At 33.8% G+C, this 21,545-nt stretch overlaps 1 protein-coding gene across 6 annotated transcripts in view; it reads right to left on the bottom strand.

The window, feature by feature from the left end:
* Positions 1–21,545, bottom strand: part of LOC105475960 (CUB and Sushi multiple domains 3) — a 1,218,758-nt gene that overhangs the window by 1,027,905 nt on the left and 169,308 nt on the right. For all 6 annotated transcript variants that reach the window (XM_011731490.2, XM_071067898.1, XM_071067897.1 and 3 more), the window contains exon 3: positions 14,202–14,314. In XM_011731490.2, the coding sequence (XP_011729792.2) occupies positions 14,202–14,314 (113 nt within the window). The remainder of the gene's footprint in view (positions 1–14,201; positions 14,315–21,545) is intronic.

Here is a 21,545-nt window from a genome sequence, read left to right as displayed (position 1 = left end):
GAGGCTGCTTATTTTTGCTATTGCAATGTTTCATTTGTACATTTTTTAATTTTTTCTGATACTAAAAATGATAAAGAGAATAATTATCTTAATAAGGAAGAATTCATTTCAAGTTTAATTTTTTATGATGTACCACAATGTTTAGCATCAAATAATAACTATAAAATTATTTGTTATCAGTTTACTAAATTTTGAGAATGAGGAAATTAAATTAACATGTTAATTTCTAAACAAAGCCTATAGTGTACCTTTATAGAACTATTTTTGCACTATCAATTATAACAACTACTACTCTGTATGAGCTTTGAGTGAAAAATAGCAAAATACCTTTTACATATAATTAGAATCTTAAATAATCACTCTATCAAACTTCATTCTTACATACACATCAGAATGATAAATTATAGCAGTTGATAAGTATAACTCATTCAACTATATATATATATAAGAAGGAAATTCAAAGTGAAATAGGATTACATAGTAAGTTTGATCATTCTATCTCTGGAGAATAAAATAAAACCTTTTTATGCCATCCCATCTTTTTCACATGAAGCACAAAGCTTATGTAGGTCAGATATCACTAACTTAAGCAATTTTTCATTCTCAACTTTTCTTTTTGTGCTGCATAAGCAATTTTTTTATTTTTGAAATGCTTCAAAAAGTAACTATTTAACCTAAGAAAGTAAATATTTAAAAAAGAAATATTCATTAAAATTATAAATAATTTCCTCTATTTTTAATTATTAAAAATAAAAGGCTGTTTTCTCTAAACCTTAATTATTTAATGTAAATATGTATGAATATCACAAATGCTAAGTGATTAAATATAGCTGATGTCTGCCTTTTAACACAAACACATTCACTGGAGTTTTAATTCCTTAAAGTAGGAGATGTATTCAACCATTCCTCATTACTAATCAATTTTTTTGTTAGATGGTCTGTATATCAGCTGAGTTTAACAAGCGTTTATTAAGTGCTTGGAACATGAGAGGAATATGTTGAAACCAGAGGCAGGTATATAAAATGACTAAAACATGTTCTATACCTGCAAGCTTCTCACAGACTACTGTGAGTGAAAAATCCAAAATGATTTTTTATACATATTGCTAAATGTGTCATATCTGTCAAGTGCTGTAATTTATCATTTTAATACGCATGCTAGAATTGTTTAATTGAGACAAGGTGTGGACACATCTAAGCATAGAGAGAAAGAGCATTCAGCATTGAGCCCAATCCTGAACTCCATCTATGATTTTTTTGAAGGTAACTAAGGCCTGCATAATGTCTGGAAAGATAAGTATGTGAACCAGTAAGTGAAGTGTGTGCAGGGTGTTCTGAGCAGAAACAACAACAAAAAAAATAGACTGGGTTAAGATTGGGTAATTCAAATAATACAGTATGTGTATTAATAAAAATTTGATATGAATTAATAGTGTTAATTTAATTGTTTTATAAATTGAAGTAAACGCTGGCTAGAAACGAAGTTCGAGGGATAGGTAGTTGTACAGGCTGTGTATGCTACACTAAGCTGAAATGGGGGTGGATAAAATGTTACTGCTTAATGTCTAAAAGCATTTATAGTAATGTTAATCTGTTGAAACGTTCTTGTGAATACAGTAAAAGTGATTTATACCTTCCTGGATAATATATGTAAAATGACTAGAAAATTAATAAATTATTGTTTATATCTAGCCAAATCTGAATATTCATTATAACAGTTTCTTTATTCTGAAGATTATATTTAAATAATAGACTGACTTGTGTTATTCTCTAGATTAGGATTTTGAACATTTACAACTGCTTAAAAGGTAGAGATATACTCATGATTTAGCTAAAAAATCACTTGAGGATTAGGGTGTTTCCATTACTAACTAGGTTGACTTTATGGGCCTCTAACGACAAAAGATTTGAATTTGACCAACAGACAAAGGTCAAGGTCTTTGCAGGAATGAAATTTCCTAGTATTCTGTTTTTGAAATATAGTAACTCTCATTTATTCTTAGAAGTATTTAAAAATGAAGATCCATTAACTTTTTATGAACCTAACCTAAATTTATTGCTAGCGAACAATTTAATAAATGAAATTTTATAACATAATTTTATCTTGCTAAAATCCAACTGTTTTGCCAGAAGCATAATTGACTTGATTCTAAATTGTAAGCTCTCCATTAAATTTCATGATACTGCCACTTAGATTTTTAAAGCTTAGTAGTTGAAAATAACCCCTAAATTTAAAAAACAAACAAAAAAACTAAAGTAATTTAATGTTCTCAGGGATAAACTTCTAATAAACGTGTTTGACAGAGAACTAAATAGAATTGCAAATAATATAACTATCCTTTTATATGTCATTATTTTAAAAAGACAAAGAGTATATAAGTCATTCATAATATTTGCAAGGATATATTTTGCATTTTATATTACATATTGTTTTAATATACATTCTTATTTAAGCAATGTTCTTTTGTTCTAAATTGTAGTTTCTCATATCCATTTAAATCAAAGTGGAATCATAGCTAACAGTTCTAAATTAAGTTTCTAAAATGTATACAGTTCTCAAAGGTAAGACATTTAAATAATTTTTTATAGTGAGTGCTTCATTAAATTTTTGGTCTTTACTATTTCTCATGTAATTTTGTAGGGTGAGATAATCCAAGTAAAATAGCTGTGAATGGCTCATATAAATAACTTAATAAATGTTTCTTAGTAGTAGTAGTGTTATTAGCCACATTTTTATATTTCTGAATTAAAATGTGAGAATGATTTAGTAGCAAATTTGCTAAATGTGAGCATTTTTTTCTATAATGTTTTAATTACTTAGTAGAACACATCAACAATCATAGCATACTAAGTACCTGTGTTCAAAGTGGTTTTCAATGTATATTCTTTATTTGCAAACTCTTCATCCAACAGAGAACTAATATGTCCAGAATACAAAAGGAACTCAAACAACACAACAGGAAAAACATGAAACATTTCATTAAAAAAAGGGCAAAGGACACAAATAGACATTTCTCAAAAGAAGACATACAAATTGCTAACAGGTATATGAACAAAATTTCAACATCACTAATAAGCAGAGAAATACAAATGAAAATTCAAATGAGATATCACTTGTCCCAATCGAAATTATTACTGTTAAAAAGACAAATAGAGGCCGGCGCGGTGGCTCATGCCTGTAATCCCAGCACTTTGGGAGGCTGAGGCAGGTGGATCATGAGGTCAGGAGATGGAAACCATCCTGGCTAGCATGGTGAAACGCTGTCTCTATTAAAAATACAAAAAATTAGCCGGGCGTGGTGGCGGGTGCCTGTAGGCTCAGCTATTCGGGAGGCTGAGGCAGGAGAATGTCGTGAACCCGGGAGGAGGAGCTTGCAGTAAGCAGAGATCGTGCCACTGCACTCCAGCCTGGGCGACAGAGCGAGACTAAGTCTCAAAAAAAAAAAAAAAAAGACAAATAGTATCAGATGCTTGCAAAGATGTGGAGAAATGGGAGCTCTTATAAGCTGTTGGTCAGAATGGGTACTAGTACAGCCACTATAGAAAACAGTATGGAGCTTTCTTATAAAACTAAAAATAGAATTACCATTCCAGAGAAATTCCACTACAGGATATCTACCAAAAGAAAAAGAAATCAATATATCCAAGGATTACCTGTGCTCACATGGTTACTGCAGCACTATTCACAATAGAAAATATATGGAATTAATGAAAGTGTCCATCAATAGATGAACAGATAAAGAAAATAATAAAGAAAATATGCATAATGGAATTCTATGTGATCATAAAAAAGAATTAAGTCATGTCGTTTGCAGCAACATTGATGAAAGTGAAGGTCATTATCTTAAGTGAAATAAGACAAGCACAAATAGACAAATATTGCATCTTTTCACTTATATGTGGGATCTAAGATATTTGATTAAATGAGGTAGATGGTGGGAAGATAGAAAACAGAAACTTGGAAGGGTGAATGGGGAAGAGGGGGAGGGTGAAGAGAAGTGGGTTAAAGGGTACAAACATAAGTGAGATAGAAGGAATAAATTCAATGTTTGATAACCAAGTAGGATAAATATAGTTAACGAAGTTGTATTGTACCTAGATGATAGCCACCCTAAATATCTGACTCAATCACTGCATATTATATACAAGTTGCAAGATTCCACATGAACCTCATGAATTTGTACAAATAAAAATAAAGAAAACCCAAAACTATACAAAAAGACTATACTTTTATTTATTATATAACTGTTCCTGATAATTATATTGTCTAACTGATACATGCCGAAATTATTAAGCTCATCCCAGATCTTAAGATAATCATTATAAATGATATATGAAGTAATATATATTAACATAATTACATATACATATATGTTCCTCTGTACGCGTGAACTGTATTCCAACTGTATTCCATAATACATATGGGAATATGTATTACCATATTTCCACAATAAATGATTCCTAAGATGGTAAGATATTCCATGGTAGGTTCCCATATGCTCTTTCACCTATAAAAAACGACCATACATCTTTCAAAGAAAAATGTAAAAGGATTCTATATTACAAAATAAGTTTCATTAGAAACTAGAATGCATTTAGAATATTGTTTGGCAGGTCTAGAAAGACATAAGAGCACTTCCCACCCTTTGTTCCACAGAACACATATCTCATCAATTGTACCTTCATCAAATTTTGACAAATGGTTATATGACTATCAAACTTAGTATAAGTTTGTATTTTTCAAATTTATTGTTTCTCAGAAGAACGTTTTACTCATTTGGCTCTTTATAACAATAAAACATAAAACCAAAGTTCTGTGAAACAAACTTTGGGAAATTCAAGTGTATGGTAGAAATTCAGAAATTCAAGTGTATGGTAGACACAATGAGGAAAACTAGAGATATATGCAACTAGATATTAATTAGAAAATTTTTCTGCAGAAATCTAATAGTTCACAGATTTGACTGCAAGAAGTTTCAGAGGAAAGGGTCTCCAGCAGATAATTAAGGGGCCTTAAACTCTACCAGTATTTAAGAAACAGGAACATCAACTTCCACAGTTTTAAAGTAAATGGGCTAAAGTAGGCTAAAATAAACTTTGAAAATGGAGAAATTCATCTGTGAAGATCACAGACTGACTTACTTTCATCAACTGTTTATTCCACATTGGACATATTGAGTAGAACTTCATGATAGTTCTATGCCACTAATGGGAAAAATGTGGCATATGCATAGATATTATAGTCAAGCAGTCATCCATTCTTTTGGATATAATTTGATCCAATTAAAAATTCAGATATATTTTATACATGGTATTATATAGGGAATGGAAAGAACCCTGAATGAAAGAATAAAATAGTTAGTTTTTAGGAGTTAGGGCAAAAGCTAGCTCACGAAATTTAGTCCTTTTACTAGAATTAATGCTGGAATCCAAGATAATTGGAAACTATATATCAAAATGATTTATAAAATAAATGTGTTTAATAAACATATCAATAATAAAGATTTTCTTTAATTCTTTTCAGTGGTTTTTAAAAATTAACAATCTAATAAAATTTTTAGCACCCGATATGGTTTGGCTCTGTGTCCCCACACAAATCTCATCTTGTATTGAACTCCCATAATTCCGATGTATTTTGGGAGGGACCTGGTAGGAGATAATTTGAATCATGGGGGCAGTTCCCCCATACTATTCTCATGGCAGTCAGTAAATTTCACGAGATCTTACGGTTTTATCAGAGGTTTCTGCTTTTGTAATTTCCTCATTTCTCTCCTGCCACTGTCATGTAAGAAGTGCCTTTTGCCTCCCGCTATGATTTGGAGACCTCCTCAGCTATGTGGAACTGTAAGTCCAATTAAACCTCCTTTTCTTCCCAGTCTTGGGTATGTCTTTATCAGCATCATGAAAGTGGACTAATACAGTAAATTGGTACCAGTAGAGTGGGGCATTGCTGAAAAGATAACCGAAAATGTGGAAGCAACTTTGGAACTGGGTAACGGGCAGAGGCTGGGACAGTTTGGAGGTCTCAAAAGAAGACAGGAAAATGTGAGAAAGTTTGGAACGTCCTGGAGATTTGTCGAATGGCTTTGACAAAAATGCTGATAGTGATATGAATAATAAGGCCCAGGATGAGGTGGTATCCGATGGAGATGAGGAACTTGTTGGGAAGTGAGGCAAAGGTGACTCTTGTTATGTTGCAGGAAAAAAAAAAAAAAAAAAAACTTGTGGCATTTCGCACCTGCCCTAGAGATGTGTGGAAATTGAGAGGGATGTTTTAGGGTATCTGGCAGAAGAAATTTCTAAGCAGTAAAGCATCCAAGAGGTGATTTGGGTGCTGTTAAAAGAATTCTGTTTTAAAAGGGAAACAGAGCCAAAAAGTTCAGAAAATTTGCAGCCTGATGAGGCAGTCAAAAACAAAAACTCATTTTTTGAGGAGAAATTCAAGCTGGCTGCAGAAATTTGCATAAGTAACAAGGCACTTATTGTTAATCCCCAAGACAATGGGGAAAATGTCTCCAGGGCATGTTATAGGTCTTTATGGCAGCCCCTCCCATCATAGACCTGGAAGCCTAGGAGAAAAAAAATGGTTTCTTGGACTGGGCCCAGGGTCCCCATGCTGTGTGCAGCCTAGGGACTTGGTGCTCTGTGTCCCAACTGCTCCAGCTGTTGCTAAAAGGGGCCAAGGTACAGCTCAGGCCATGGTTTCAGAGGGTGCAAGCCTCAAACCTTGGCAGCTTCCATGTGGTGTTGAGCCTACGGGTGAACAGAGGCCAAGAATTAAGGTTTGGGGACCTCCACCTATATTTCAGAAGATGTATAGAAATGCCTGGATGCCCAGGCAAAAGTTTGCTGCAAGGGTGGGGCCCTCATGGATAACCTCTGCTAGGGCAGTGTGAAAGGGAAATGTGGGGTTGGAGCCCCCACACAGAGTCCCTACTGGGGCACCACCTAGTGAGCTGTGAGAAGAGGGCCACCATCCTCCAGATCACAGAATGGTAGATCCACCTATAGCTTGTACTGTGTGCCTGGAAAAGCTGTAGACACTCAATGCCAGCCCGTGAAAGCAGCCAGGAGTGGTGCTTTACCTTGCAAAGCCACAGAGTCAGAGCTGCCCAAGACTATGGGAACCTGCCTCTTTCATCAGCTTTACCTGGATGTGAGACCTGGAGTCAAAGGACATCATTTTGGAACTTTCAAATTTGACTGCCACGCTGGATTTCAGACTTGCAGGGGCCCTGTAACCCCTTTGTTCTGGACAATTTCTCCCATTTGGAATGGTTGTATTTTCCCAATACCTGTACCCCCATTGCATCTAGGAAATAACTAGCTTGCTTTTGATTTTATGGGCTCATAGGTGGAAGGAACTTACCTTGTTTCAGATGTGACTTTGGACTGTGGACTTCTGGGTTAATGTTGAAATGAGTTAAGACTTTGGGAGATGGCTGGGAAGGCAGGATTGATTTTGAAATATAAGGACATGAGATTTGGAGGGGCAGAGGGCAGAATGATACGGTTTGTCTCTGTGTCCCCACCCAAATCTCATCTTGAATTGTACTCCCATAATTCCCATGTATTGTGGGAGGGATCCAGTGGGAGATAATTTAAATCATGGGGGCAGTTTCCCCCATACTGTTCTTGTGGTATTTAATAAGCCTTATGAGATTTGATGGTTTTATCAGGGGTTTCTGCTTTTGCAACTTCCTCATTTTTCTCTTGCCACCACCACGGAAGTGTGTTTCACCTTCTGCCAGGATTCTGAGGTATCCCCAGCCACGTGGAACAACTGTAAGTCCAATTAAACCTCCTTTTTTTTTTTTTTTCCCAGTCTCAGGTATGTCTTTATCAGCAGCGTTAAAACGGACTAATGTAGAACTTATTCAATTACATCTAAAATATTTTATGGAAAGAATATCTGACATGGAACTTATTTGTCTGGATCACAAATCTGGAACTATTTTCATTCTACTTATATATTTTAAAACATATTGAAGTAGAGAGTAGACTGATTGTTACCAGAGGCTGGGAAGGGTAGTGGGAGGAATAAACAGGGGTTGGTTCATGGGTAAAAATGTAGTTAGACAGAAGGAAAAATATTTAATGTTTAATAGCATAATAGGGATAACATAGTTAAAAATAATTTATTGTATATAAATTCTAAAATAACTAGTGAAGTGAATTTGCAATGTTTCCAACACAAAGAGAAGATAATTATTTGAGGTGATGGATATCCCAATTACTCCTATTTGATCATTACACCTTGTATGATTATGTGAAAATATCACATATACCCTATATGTATAATTATTATTATAAAAATAAAAATAAAACAAATTTTGTTTAAATAAAACATGTTCTTGATTATCTAACTTCACATTTTAAGTAGTTTCCTTTGTGTAACTAACTCTAAACATTTTAGTACATTAAAAAAACAAAACCTCAACTCTAATAAAATTAGCAGGATGATGTACTATAGGGTCCCCCGGTTATCCATGACTTTGCTTTTTGTGATTTCAGTTACCATTGATCAACCATGGTCAGAAAATATTAATTTAAAAATTCCAGAAATAAACAATTCATAGGTTTAAACTACAGGTCATTCTAAGCAGCATGATAAAAATCAATGAGCACTCTATCTTGTCCTGCCCCACCCATTCCTTTGCCAAGAATATCTATGCTATATATGCTACTTGCCTATTAGATACTTAGTAGTGGTCTGTCATCAGATTGAAAAAACATACTACTGTATAAATGGTTTGGTACTATCCACAATTTCAGGCATCCACTGAAGGTCTTGGAATGTATCCCTCACAGATAAAGGGCAGTGAGACTATTCTACTCAATGAGTATTTAAGAAATATAGCCTACCCTGATATAATGGATCTCACTTGTAGTGTTTTCTGATATCCAACAGAATTTCACTGAACTATTATATTGTATTATACGTTGATTAATCTTTTGTATTTGGGATAAACTATCAGGTATAGCTAATACAGACAAATATTTCTACTTAGAAATATTCATAATGATATTTTATATTTTAACTGAATTATTTTCCTATCTTATAAATTGGTAGCAATTGTTGAAAGCTAAATAAAATTTAAGAATAAGTAAAAGTTACAGGTTGTTGAAACTTGAGAAGCAAAAGAAATAATAAAAAATGTGAAGAATTTAATAGCGATCATTATTAAATACTTTTGTAATTTGAGAAAATAAAAGTATAATTTACATTTCTAAATAAAGCATAAAATTTTTCTATTTTGAAAATCATCATTTCAATATAAAAATTTCAAATATATAGGATGATTTCAAGCACACAGAATTGCTAAATTATTAACATATTGACTTTTTTGCTATTAATGGATACTATATGGAATTTAAGATGAAATATTTGTCTGAAGAATATAAATTTAATGTATCAAGGGATATAGAAAATTAATTTTAAACAATATTTTAAATTGCTCTGCACTCTTGTATGAAAGTAGAGACTATATAACTCATTCTGGATAATTTAGAAATACTAAAGGAAAAGGTGAGAACTGGTTCATGGACCAATGTGCTTTGGTGAACAATTTCTTACTTGTCCACGATGAAGTATAGAAATCAAGAGTAAGCATTTAAGCACTTTCAAGCAAATTGACATCAGTGCAAAATTTCCGTGCATTAGTTTATATTTTACAAAGTATTGGTGTGCAATTAGAGATACCAATTGGTCTTTCATCATAGACAGTTTGAAAAATGTAGAGAGTGAATAAGTAGAACTACTTTACCTTCGCCTCTGCAAGTTAAATCAATTTCAATATGCTCAATTGTCTTGAAGGATCTCATAGTAGTTACAGCACATTACCTTAACTGAGAATAATGTGTTTGTTCATTAGCTTGATGACCTTTACTCCCTTAATAATGATTTTTAAAGAAATATATTTGTAACATTAAGTCATTAATCACATTCAGCTACACACACACTCACACAGAGAGAGAGAGAGAAAGAAAAAAAGAAGGAAAGAAGAAAGGAGGGAAGGAAAGAGGGAAGGAAGGAAGGAAGGAAGGAAGGAAGGAAGGAAGGAAGGAAGGAAGGAAGGAAGGAAGGGAGGGAGGGAGGGAGGGAGGGAGGGAGGGAGGGAGGGAGGGAGGGAGGGAGGGACCGAGGGAATGCGTGATGACTTCAATAGCTCTTGCTAAAAGAACAGACCATAAAAGTGAATAGCCTTTTCAAAAAAACATATTAACTCCATTATAGAAATTTATACAAATATATTGTATGTCCCCATAGAACTGAAATGATTATGAATAAAGTACTCTTTTAATCACCATCATGATATTATCAATATTGTAATTCATAAGTACAGATTGTTTGTTATGTTAGATCCTGTTCTAGGCACTCTCTATATATTATTTTATTCCTCACAACACTATGAAGTAGGGAGAATTATTACCTCAATTTTACAGATGAAGACAATGAGGTTTAGATACATTAAGTATCTTCTCCAGAATAATTCTCTTTGCAGTATACCAATTGAATAAATATCTTTCTTAGTTTTTATTATACACCAGATTAGTTTGGTCTGGTTTAGTCCTTTTTCCAGGGAGAGAAAGATAGAATTTACAATCTCAGTAGGCATCAAAATCAGTGAATCTCTTACTACAATGCACATTCCAGGGCTCTACGGCAGAGTCTGACTCAGAATATGTAAGTGGGGCCAAGAATTCTAGATTTTAATACAGTCTCAGATAAAGCTGATGCATGTGCTCATTGTTGACAGTTTGATCAATGAATAACGTTAGTAATCAATACAGGTCTCATAAGTACTATTACACAAGGACAAAGTCTTAGCAAAGTTTTTTAAAAATAGTTAATGATTATATACAGGAGGATGAACTAAAAATAAATGAAATTTAGACATTAGGATTATCTTGAAAAATATTTTTAAAAATACAGGTAAGAGGCCAGGAGCAGTGGCTCATGCTTGTAACCCCAGTGCTTTGAGAGACAGAGGCAGGAAAATGGCTGGAAGCCAGGGTTCAGGACAAGTCAGGGCAACATAGTGAGACTCCTATCTCAAAAATATTAAAATCATATTAAATTTAAAAATACAGACATCATACTTGAGAAGATATCCAGGTTAGTAGATCTATTTTACTGTATCATGCACAGGGCCAGAGTTGTAGTTTGAGGTAATTGCGGAACAAAAAACTGGATCCAAATGCAGGGGAGTGGGAGACAGATTTTGTAATTCCAAGATAAGATTTCTGAGCTTCACAATATGCCAGTTGGCCCTGGCAGTATCATTGGCTACAGTTAAATATAGAAATCCTAGCAGCTACTCCCTCTGGATCATGTTACATAGCCTTAAGCATGCAATCGTAGGCCAAATAATGCCCCTCTACCTCCCCAAAAATATATCTCTGGAACTTGCACACATGTCATGTTACACGGCCAAAATGCCTTTGAAGATATGATTTAGGTTGACTTTATGATGCAGAGATTAGCATTCATTATCCAGATGGGGCCATACCAATCACACGGACTTTAAAAGCTGAGAAATTTCTTCACCTAGAGTATAAGATGTGTGGAGGGAGAAAAGTAGCAGACAGATGCATCAAAGGGGAAATCAGAGATTCCCAAGGTGAGGAGGATTCTTTTTACCAGTTGCTGGCTCTAAGGTTTGAGCCTTAGAGCTCAAACTCATGGAGAGGAGAGAAAGCCTTAGGAGCTATGGGCAACCACCAGCTGACAGCCAGAAGGAAACAGGTATCATGGTCCTACAATCTTGAGGAACTGGATCTTGCTAACAACCAGAATAAGCCAGGAAGTAGATTTTTCCCAAAACTTTTGGATACAAACCCAGCCCACTGAAATTTTTATTTTAGCCTTGTGGAACTCTGAGCAGAGAAACCAGCAAAGAACACCAGGACTTTTCACTTATAAAACTGAGATAATATTTTTTTATTCTTTTAAGATGTTAAGTTGAAAACTAACATGCATTGAACAAGATACTCATTGTGAATCAATACCTGGAGATTCTACAGCATGATAACCAATCCTTCGGTACTATCTGAATGTCAAGTATCCTATATTTTAAGTCAGCACATGCCAAACATACATTCAAATGTCAAAAATATATGAATCTATTTTCCTTTAAGCAAAAAAGATGGATAGAAATTTAATGTGGTATATGAAGAAACAATTGGGAGCTATGAAAATATTTTTTAGTATGAATTCATGAAACCTGACAGCCAAACCAAAAAAACATGCCAACCTAATAAGTCATAAGTACATTTTCAATATAGTTAGTACTTCCTGAAAGATGGAACTATTCTAAAAATATCTTTATATTTTGATGAACAGAATACAGGTTTTTCTATTAAGAGCCCTTAGTACAAAATAATTGCATTACTAACTTCTTCTTCAGCATTGCCAAAATTATACCTTAAAATTAAACCTTTGTGGTTATAGTGTTTTAAACTATGAATTAAGTTGCCAAGATAAAAAATATTCAACTATTGTGAGAGCTCCTTAGAAAAATAACGATTATTACTATCACCATGGAGGAAATTAAGTCTTGGAATTTATCCTCCCTTGCTAGACAAAAGACAGTTCAGAAAAGTATTAGGTAGAAAATAATGTTCAAAACTGCTGCTATCCGACATTATTTAGGATATAAAACAGAGAAAGGATTTCTACTAAATTATTAGCCAGAGGATATTTTTTTCTAGTAAGAAATACTGTACTAGAATTAGTGTTTAGTTTAAAACATTCCCCTACATGCAAAATGTTAACATTTATACGGAAACAATTCTATTTAATACATGATTATCTTCTAGTGTTCTCCTTAAACACATTATATTTTGAATTACTTTATGGTTTAGAAATTAGCTGCCCTTGCTATGGTATTTATATATTTCTTTATGATAATGTTAGACCTGATGTGGTAAATTCTGTAATATGGTCCCAGGGAGATGAAATCTGATACACTATCCCCATGGGGAAGAAAAGGACTCTTTCCTAAACCAGATGGAAATTTTATTGTCAAATTACATAGATAAGAAATGATAAGTCCGTGATTTCTATCTGAAACCTTCAAGAACAAATTATTGTTGCCATCAGAATTATTTTAGCTAGCACATTTTTTAAAAAACAAAACATGTAGATTCTGTGCCTTTAAACACTCTGAGGCCGGGTGCGGTGGCTCACACATGTAATCCCAACACTTTGGGAGGCCGAAGTGGGTGGATCACCTGAGGTCAGGAGTTCCAGACCAGCCTGGCCAACATGGTGAAACCCCGTCTCTACTAAAAATACAAAAATTAGCCAGGCGTGGTGGCACGCACCTGTAATCCCAGCTACTCAGGAAGCTGAGGGAGGAGAATTGCTTGAACCCAGGAGGCGGAGGTTGCAGTGAGTCAATGCACTGTGATCATACCACTGCACTCCAGCCTGGGCAACAGAGGGAGACTCTGGCTCAAAAAAAAAAACAAAAAACAAAAAAACAAACAAACAAACAAAACACAACAACAACAAAAAACACTCTTAGTAGAGCCCGGGCACCATCCCATTATCAAATGATATTTTCCTAGTGATATATATGAATATTCACACTAAGGGCGATAAATAAAGATCATAAATGTCCTCTATTCATTTGGCATCAGGTTTTGATGCCAAATGAGTTTTTACCAAACTTCTAGGAAAAAGAAAAACACAACCTTCAGTTTTGAGAAATATTTAGTTGTCATCTTCCTGGTTTAAGGGATTATTGATCTTATCCTGGAAAGGCTGTTTCAGGAGTAGATGTCAACTTTTGTCTCTTTCTGAACTTTTTCTCTTGACTCTAACTTTCAGAGAAGACAGATTACTGGTTTACTTTCTGGTAGAGCAGCACAGCAAAAGGGACTCTAGTGTAGGGTCTACGATGCCTGACACAAAAATCAGGTCTAGTATCCTATTACTCTCACATTTAATTCCGTTTTGTTAATTCCTAACCCTGGAGCAATTTAATGGTCTCACATAGTGATATGAAATATTAAAGTCCACTAACTATAGCATTTTACTATACATAAGTGATTAATAACAAGATAAATTGCAAGACAAGATTTGAGATAACATGATGTGTTATATCTCTCAATGTTGATTCTTCTTTCCTACTTGAAAAATTCTGTTTGATTACATTAAGGGCAGTGTTTTGTTTGCCACTACAATCACTTACCTTCGTAATATACTTTAAACCCGTGAGCGCTAACTGCAAAATCACTGGTCAAACGTAGTGAGAACACAGATTTGGTACTTGTCACTGGAGGTGGCAGATGGAATCCTGTTAACCTAAAACAAAGTGGAATTAATTGTTAGAGACATAATCATTTTATCTAAGAGTTTTTAAGAAGGATTAAAAGTCATATTAAAAAAAAAACAGATTATCTCCTAGAATTTCCAGAAATTCCTAGAATTTCCTAGAATCTCCTAGAATTTCCAAGGTCTAGCCAACACCTTGAGTTCAGCCCAGTTAAACTCATTTTGGACTTCAGCATTTCAGACTGCAAGATAATATATTTGTGTTGTTTAAGCCACTAAGTTTGTGGCAATTTCTTGTAGCAGGAAAGGACAACTGATATACAATTCTTTTCTGGGTTTTGGAATATACATTTTTTTTAAATATCTAAATAGATATTAATTTATTCTATAATTGAATATGGAAGTCCTGTGAAACCTAGTGACTACTCTAAGTTACTAAGACTGCTATTGATATTATATAAAATGAGTATACTCAGAACCTATTAAGGCAATATTTATGTAATTATGACTAAAAATCTCTCTATGAAGAGATAATATAGTATGAGATATTATATATAGTATACTATGAAATTACATCCTTACATTAGAAGATACAAGAGACCAAGAAGAATTAGACAACTTGAACAAGTTCACAGAAGAGCCAGGTCTAAGACTGCAACTATCTTATTGCCTCCTATTATCAAGTAAACACCCTGTTTGGCATCTGATTGTCTTTGAGACATTAATAAAATAGAAACAATAAGTATTTGAACCATTAATTCACACATTAACATACAAAATTATTTTGTATACAATTTCAAATTTGTATTCATCAGTTGTATTAATCTAATATTTGAAGCAATATTTAAAACACTTTTATCATTAAGTTATTCAGATTAATAGAGAAGAACATTGTGAAGAATTGTTCACTTTTAGCAAAAGCTCGGTTTCTGTATTTATGTTTAAATAATCAGCATGTAGTGGCATGTCGTGTAATGGGAGATTTTTTTTTTTAATCAATAGAAGAATAAGATGTATTTTTTAAAGTGATTTTCATATAATAGCTGTATCATTATGAGGATTTGAGGTAACTTGTTTTACTCCTTCTTGTAATACGTTGATAATTGATTTAAAAATAAACTCAGTTATGAATCCAATTAGTTTTTTCTTTATAAGACTTCATTTTGTAATTTCGTATTTATGTGTGTAGTTATTAAACATCTTTTTCTCCTTTGGATACAATGCTTCAAGATGTCAATGTTTTTTTCTGCATCTGTTGAGATGATCATGTGATTTCTGTTTTTAATTCTGTTTATGTGGTGTATCACATTTATTGACTTGCATATGTTAAACCATCCCTGCATCTCTGGTATCAAACCCACTTGATCATGGTGGGTTATCTTTTTGGTATGTTGTTGGAGTTGGTTAGCTAGTATTTTATTAATGATTTTAGCGCCTATGTTAATCAAGGATATCGGTCTGTAGTTTTCTTTTCGGTTATGTCCTTTCCTGGTTTTGGTATTAGGTTGATGCTGTCTTCATAGAATGAATTAGGGAGGGTTCTTCTTTCTCTGTCTTGTGGAACAGTGTCAAAAGGATTGGTACCAGTTCTTTGAATGTCTGTTAGCATTCTGCTGTGAATCTGTCTGGTCCTGGACTTTTCTTCATTGGTAATTTTAAAATTACCATTTCGATCTTCTTACTTGTTATTGGTCTGTTCAGGGTGTCCAATTCTTCCTGATTTGAGCTAGGAGGGTTGTATTTTTCCAGGAATTTAATCCGTCTCTTCTAGGTTTTCTAGTTTATGTGTGTAGAGGTGTTCACAGTAGCCTTGAATGATCTTTTGCATTTTGACTGTGTCAGCTGTAATATCTTCTGTTTCACTTCTTAGTGAGGTTATTTGGATTTTCTCTCTTCTTTTCTTGGTTAATCTTGTGAATAGTCTCTCCATTTTATTTATCTTTTTGAAGGACCAGCTTTCTGTTTAATTTATCTTTTGTAATTTTTTTTGTTTGTTTGTTTCAATTTCATTTGTTTCTGCTCTGTTCTTGGTTATTTCCTTTCTTCTAGTGGCTTTCAGTTTGGTTTGTTCCTGTTTCTCTAGTTCCTTGAGGTGTGACCTTAGAATGTCAGTTTGTGCTCTTTCAGTCTTTTTGATGTAGGCACTTAGGGCTATGAACTTTCCTCTTAGGAACGCCTTTGCTGTATCACAGAGGTTTTGATATGTTGTATTATTGTCATTCAGTTAGAAGAATTTTTAAATTTCTATCTTGATTACGCTTTTGACCCAATGCTCATTCAGGAACTGGTTATTTAATTTCCATGTATTTGCATGGTATTGAGGGTTCCTTTTGGATTTGATTTCCAGTTTTATTCCACTGTGGTCTGAAAGAGTGCTTGATATAATTTCATTCTTTTAATTTATTGAGGCTTGTTTTTGGCCTATCATGTGGTCTATCTTGTAGAAAGTTTCATGCACTGCTTAATAGAATGTGTATTCTGTGGTTGTTGGATAAAATGTGCTTTATATCTATCTGTTAAGTCAGTTTGCTGCAAGGTAAAGTTTAAATCCATTGTTTCTTTGTTGATTTTCTGTCTTGATGACCTGTCTAGTACTGTCAGTGGAGTACTGAAGCCCCCCACTATTATTGTGTTGCTGTCTATATCATTTATTAAGTCTATTAGTAATTGTTTTATAATTTTGGGACCTCCAGTGTTGGTGCATATATGTTTAGGATTGTGATATTTTCCTGTCGGACAAGGCATTTTACCATCATGTAATGTCCCTCTTTGTCTCTTTTAACTGCTGTTGGTTTTCTCTAAGAACAGCTACCTCTGCTTGCTTTTGGTGTCCATTTGTATGAAATGTATTTTTCCACCCTATTACTTTAGTTTATGTGAGTCCTTATGTGATAGCTGAGTCTCCTGAAGGTAGCAGATAGTTGGTTGGTGAGTTCTTACCCATTCTGCAATTTTGTATCTTTTAAGTGGAGCATTTAGGCCATTTACATTCAGTGTTAGTATTGAAATGTAAGGTACCCTTGCATACATCATGCACTTTGTTGCCTGTGTACTTTGTTTTTTGTTTGTTTTTGTTTTTTAAATTGAATTTTTGTTTTATAGGTCCTGTGTTATTTATGCTTTAAAGAGGTTCTGTTTGGTGTGTTTCCAGGATTTGTTTCAAGATTTACAGCTCCTTTTTAGCAGTTCTTGTAGTGGTGGCTTGGTAATGTCAAATTCTCTCAGCATTTGTTTGTCTACAAAAGACTATATCTTTTCTTCATATATGATGCTTAGTTTCGCTGGAAACAAAATTCTTGGCTGATAATTGTTTTGTTTGAGGAGGCTGAAGATAGGGCCCCAATCCCTTCTAGCTTGTAGGGTTTCTGCTGAGAGATCTGCTGTTAATCTGATAGGTTCTCCTTTATATCTTAATGTAATAAAAGTCATCTATGACAAACCTATAGCCAACATAATACTGAATGGGTAAAAGTTGAAAACATTCCCTCTGAGAACTGGAACAAGACAAGGATGCCTATTCTCACCACTCCTCTTCGACATAGTACTGGAAGTCCTAGCCAAAGCAATTAAACAAGAGAAAGAAATAAAGGATATCCAAATTAGTAAAGAGGAAGTCAAGCTGTCACAATTTGCTAATTATATGATCGTTTACCTTGAAAACCCTAAGGACTCCTCCAGAAAGCTCCTAGAACTGATAAAAGAATTCAGCAAAGTTTCCAGATACAAGATTAATGTACACAAATCAGTAGTTCTTCTATACACCAACAGCGCCCAAGTGGAGAATCAAATCAAGAACTCAACCCCTTTTACGATCACTGCAAAAACAAAACAAAACAAAACAAAAACAGAATACTTTGGAATAAACCTAAACTAGGAGTGAAAATACCTCTGCTAGGGAAACTATAAAACACTGCTGAAAGAAATCATAGATGCCATGAACAAATGGAAACATATACCATGCTCATGGATGAGGAGAATCAATCTTTTGAAAATGACCATACTGCCAAAAGCAATCTACAAATTCAATGCAATCTCCATCAAAATACCAACATCACTCTTCACAGAATTAGAAAAAACAATTCTAAAATTCATATGGAACCAAGAAAGAGCCTGCATAACCAAAGCAAGACTAAGCAAAAGGAAAAAACCTGGAGGCATCACATTGCCTGATTTTAAACTATACTATAAGGCCATAGTCACCAAAATAGTGTGGTGCTAACATAAAAATAGGCAGGTAGACCAATGGAACAGAATAGAGAACCCAGAAATAAAGCCAACTGATCTTTGACAAAGCAAACAAAACCATAAAGTGGGGAAAGGACACCGTTTCCAACAAATAGTGCTGAGATAATTGGCTAGCCATATGTAGAAGAATGAAACTGGATCCCTACCTCTCACCTTACAAAAAAATCAAGTCAAGATGGATTAAAGACATAAATCTAAGACATGAACTATAAAAATTCTAGAAGATAACAATGGAACAACTCTTGTAGACATTGGCTTAGGCAAGGATTTTGTGACCAAGTATCTGAAAGCAAATGCAATAAAAACAAATATAAATAGCTTGGACCCAATTAAACTACAGAGCTTTTGCACAGTAAAAGGAACATTCACCAGAGTAAACAGACAATCCACAGAGTGTGAGAAAATCTTCACAATCTTTACAAAATCTGACTAAGGACTAATATCCAGAACCTACAACAAACTCAAATCAGTAAGAAAAATGTAACAATTCTATCAAAAAGTGGGCTAAGTACACGAATAGACAATTCTCAAAAAAGAAGATGCACAAATGGCAGCAAACAGGTGAAAAAATGTTCAACATCACTAATGATGAGGGAAATGCAAATCAAAACTACAATGCGATACCACCTTACTTCTACAAGAATGGCCATAATCAAAAAATCAAAAAAAAAAAAAAAAATAGGTGTTTGTGTGGATGCAGTGATCAGGGAACACGTCTACACTGCTGGTGGGAATGTAATCTATTACAACCACTATGGAAAGCAGTGTGGAGATTCCTTAAAGAACTAAAAGGAGAACTGCCATTTGATCCAGTAATCCCACCCCTGTGTACCTACCTGGAGGAAATCAAGTCATTATTTGAAAAGATACTTGTACATTCATGTTTATAGCAGCACAATTCGCAATTGTAAAATCATGGAATCAACCCACATGTCCATCAATCAACGAGTGCATAAAGAAACTGTGATACACATTTTTCATACACATATATGATGGAATACTACTCAGCCATAAAAAGGAATGAATTAACAGCATTTGCAGTGACCTGAATGAGACTGGAGACTATTATTCTATGTGAAGTAAGTCAGGAACAGAAAACCAAACATCATATTTTCTCACCAATATGTGGGAACTAAGCTATGAGGACCAAAATGTTTAAGAATGATACAATGAACTTTGGGGACTTGAGGGAAAGAAAGGGAGGGGGGTGTGGGATAAAAGACTACAGATATGGTGCAGTGTGTACTGTTCAGGTGATGGGTACACCAAAAAATCTCACAAATCACCGCTAAAGAACTTACTCATGTAACCAAATATCACCTGTACCCTAATACATATGGAAAAAAAAATATGTCAGTGTTTGAGACTTGGAGTCTAAAACCAGTGCTTCTGTCAACGTATATCATGGAGGAGGCCCTCAGTAAGTACTTATTAATTTAATGGGTTGAAATGGTAGGAGATTATCGATGCCATCTTAACAATGTCTTATTCACTCTAAGAATTGTGTTATTGAAACATCATAAGAATGTAAATTTAAATCCAGTTATTAAGAAAATTCTTATAGCTTAAGTAGAGACTCTTGTTCAGAGAAAGTAAGTTTTCCCCATGTTATCCTCAAAAGCTTAGTATATATCATATATCTCATACACATTTATTTGAAATATCTTTCCAGGCACAACTGTATGGTTATTTTAAGGTAAATCTAGTATGATTAGTATCTTCAAAATGTGAGTTATAAATTTATAGTATTTAAATATATTGTTTTCATCTAGATTTAACATGTTATCTAGGTAATTTAAAAGCATACTATTTTATAGATAAGTATAATATTTTTCCATGTAATTATTTGTACTGTTTTTGATATTTGTAAAATTTAGTTTTTTGCATATATTGCTCGTTACTACATTATCAGTTATATTCCCTTCACATTGATGCATGATGAAACTGCATAGTGAATGACATTTTATGTTTCTTTGAAAATTGTACCACAGTCCAGTTGTATTTTCTTTGACTCACAGTTGAAGAAATCACAGCTCAGGATAAGTAAATCGTTTACTTATAAGTAAACAATTAGTAAGTAAATTGTTTAAATTCATGCAGGTGGTAGGCAGGTAGTGGAGCAAAGATAAAAACCTGTATCTTCAGGCCCCAATCCACTAGGACTTTCCCATAAGAGAAATGTTTTTTTTCTATGAAGCCAGAATAAAATTTTAATCAATTTTTGTTTTTGCACAATGCCCATGTAGGTTTCTTAACAAGTATTTTGAATGGAACAAGAACATATTTCACCCACATCACAACTTTAAGTAGTTGTGGGTGGTAAGAATGATTATGAAGTCATTGAATTAAAGGTGAGTAAGGCAATGGGGAGCCATTGTTGATTGTAGTTGGTGACATCTTTATAGCAAAAACTGCAGTGGTTAGCAAAGATATTTCCCTACTGGGAAAACTAAATTAGTAAACAAATATATGAGACGAACATCCTAGAATCATCCAATATAAATTTCATTCAGATATTATTTTTAATAAGTCAAAAACTGACAGTGACCAATAAAGTATGAAACTGAATTCACTCTGCTTATTAGTGAATATTTTGTCACATCCTGACAATAACTATGTTCTCTCACCCTAAATGTGTCTTTCAAAAATGCATATAAACTCTTATTAATGAATAATTATTTCATTTTAATACATTTGGTTTCATGAAAATTCCACAGCATTTCTTCTATTTTTTTTTTTTTTTTTAACATTTCAACTGTTATTTTGGTGAATATTTTGTCATGGACCAGGACCTGTCTATGGCAATTTTTTAAGTACATTTTCTCATCTGACAGCATAGTGCAATGTATTAGCTAGTATTTTTTTTTTCATTTTAAATGTAATGGTTTCTCATTGATAATCTCTATTCTTACCTGTCCTTACTCCCACATACACCTCCAATCACATCTTAGCATTTTATGTTTTACTAGACAAGAGACTCATCAGAGGTTTTTGTTACTTGTTTGAGAAATCATGC

The sequence above is a fragment of the Macaca nemestrina genome, chromosome 8, assembly GCF_043159975.1.
Source record: "Macaca nemestrina isolate mMacNem1 chromosome 8, mMacNem.hap1, whole genome shotgun sequence".
NCBI lineage: Eukaryota > Metazoa > Chordata > Mammalia > Primates > Cercopithecidae > Macaca > Macaca nemestrina.
This window is presented reverse-complemented; position numbering and strand designations above follow the sequence as displayed.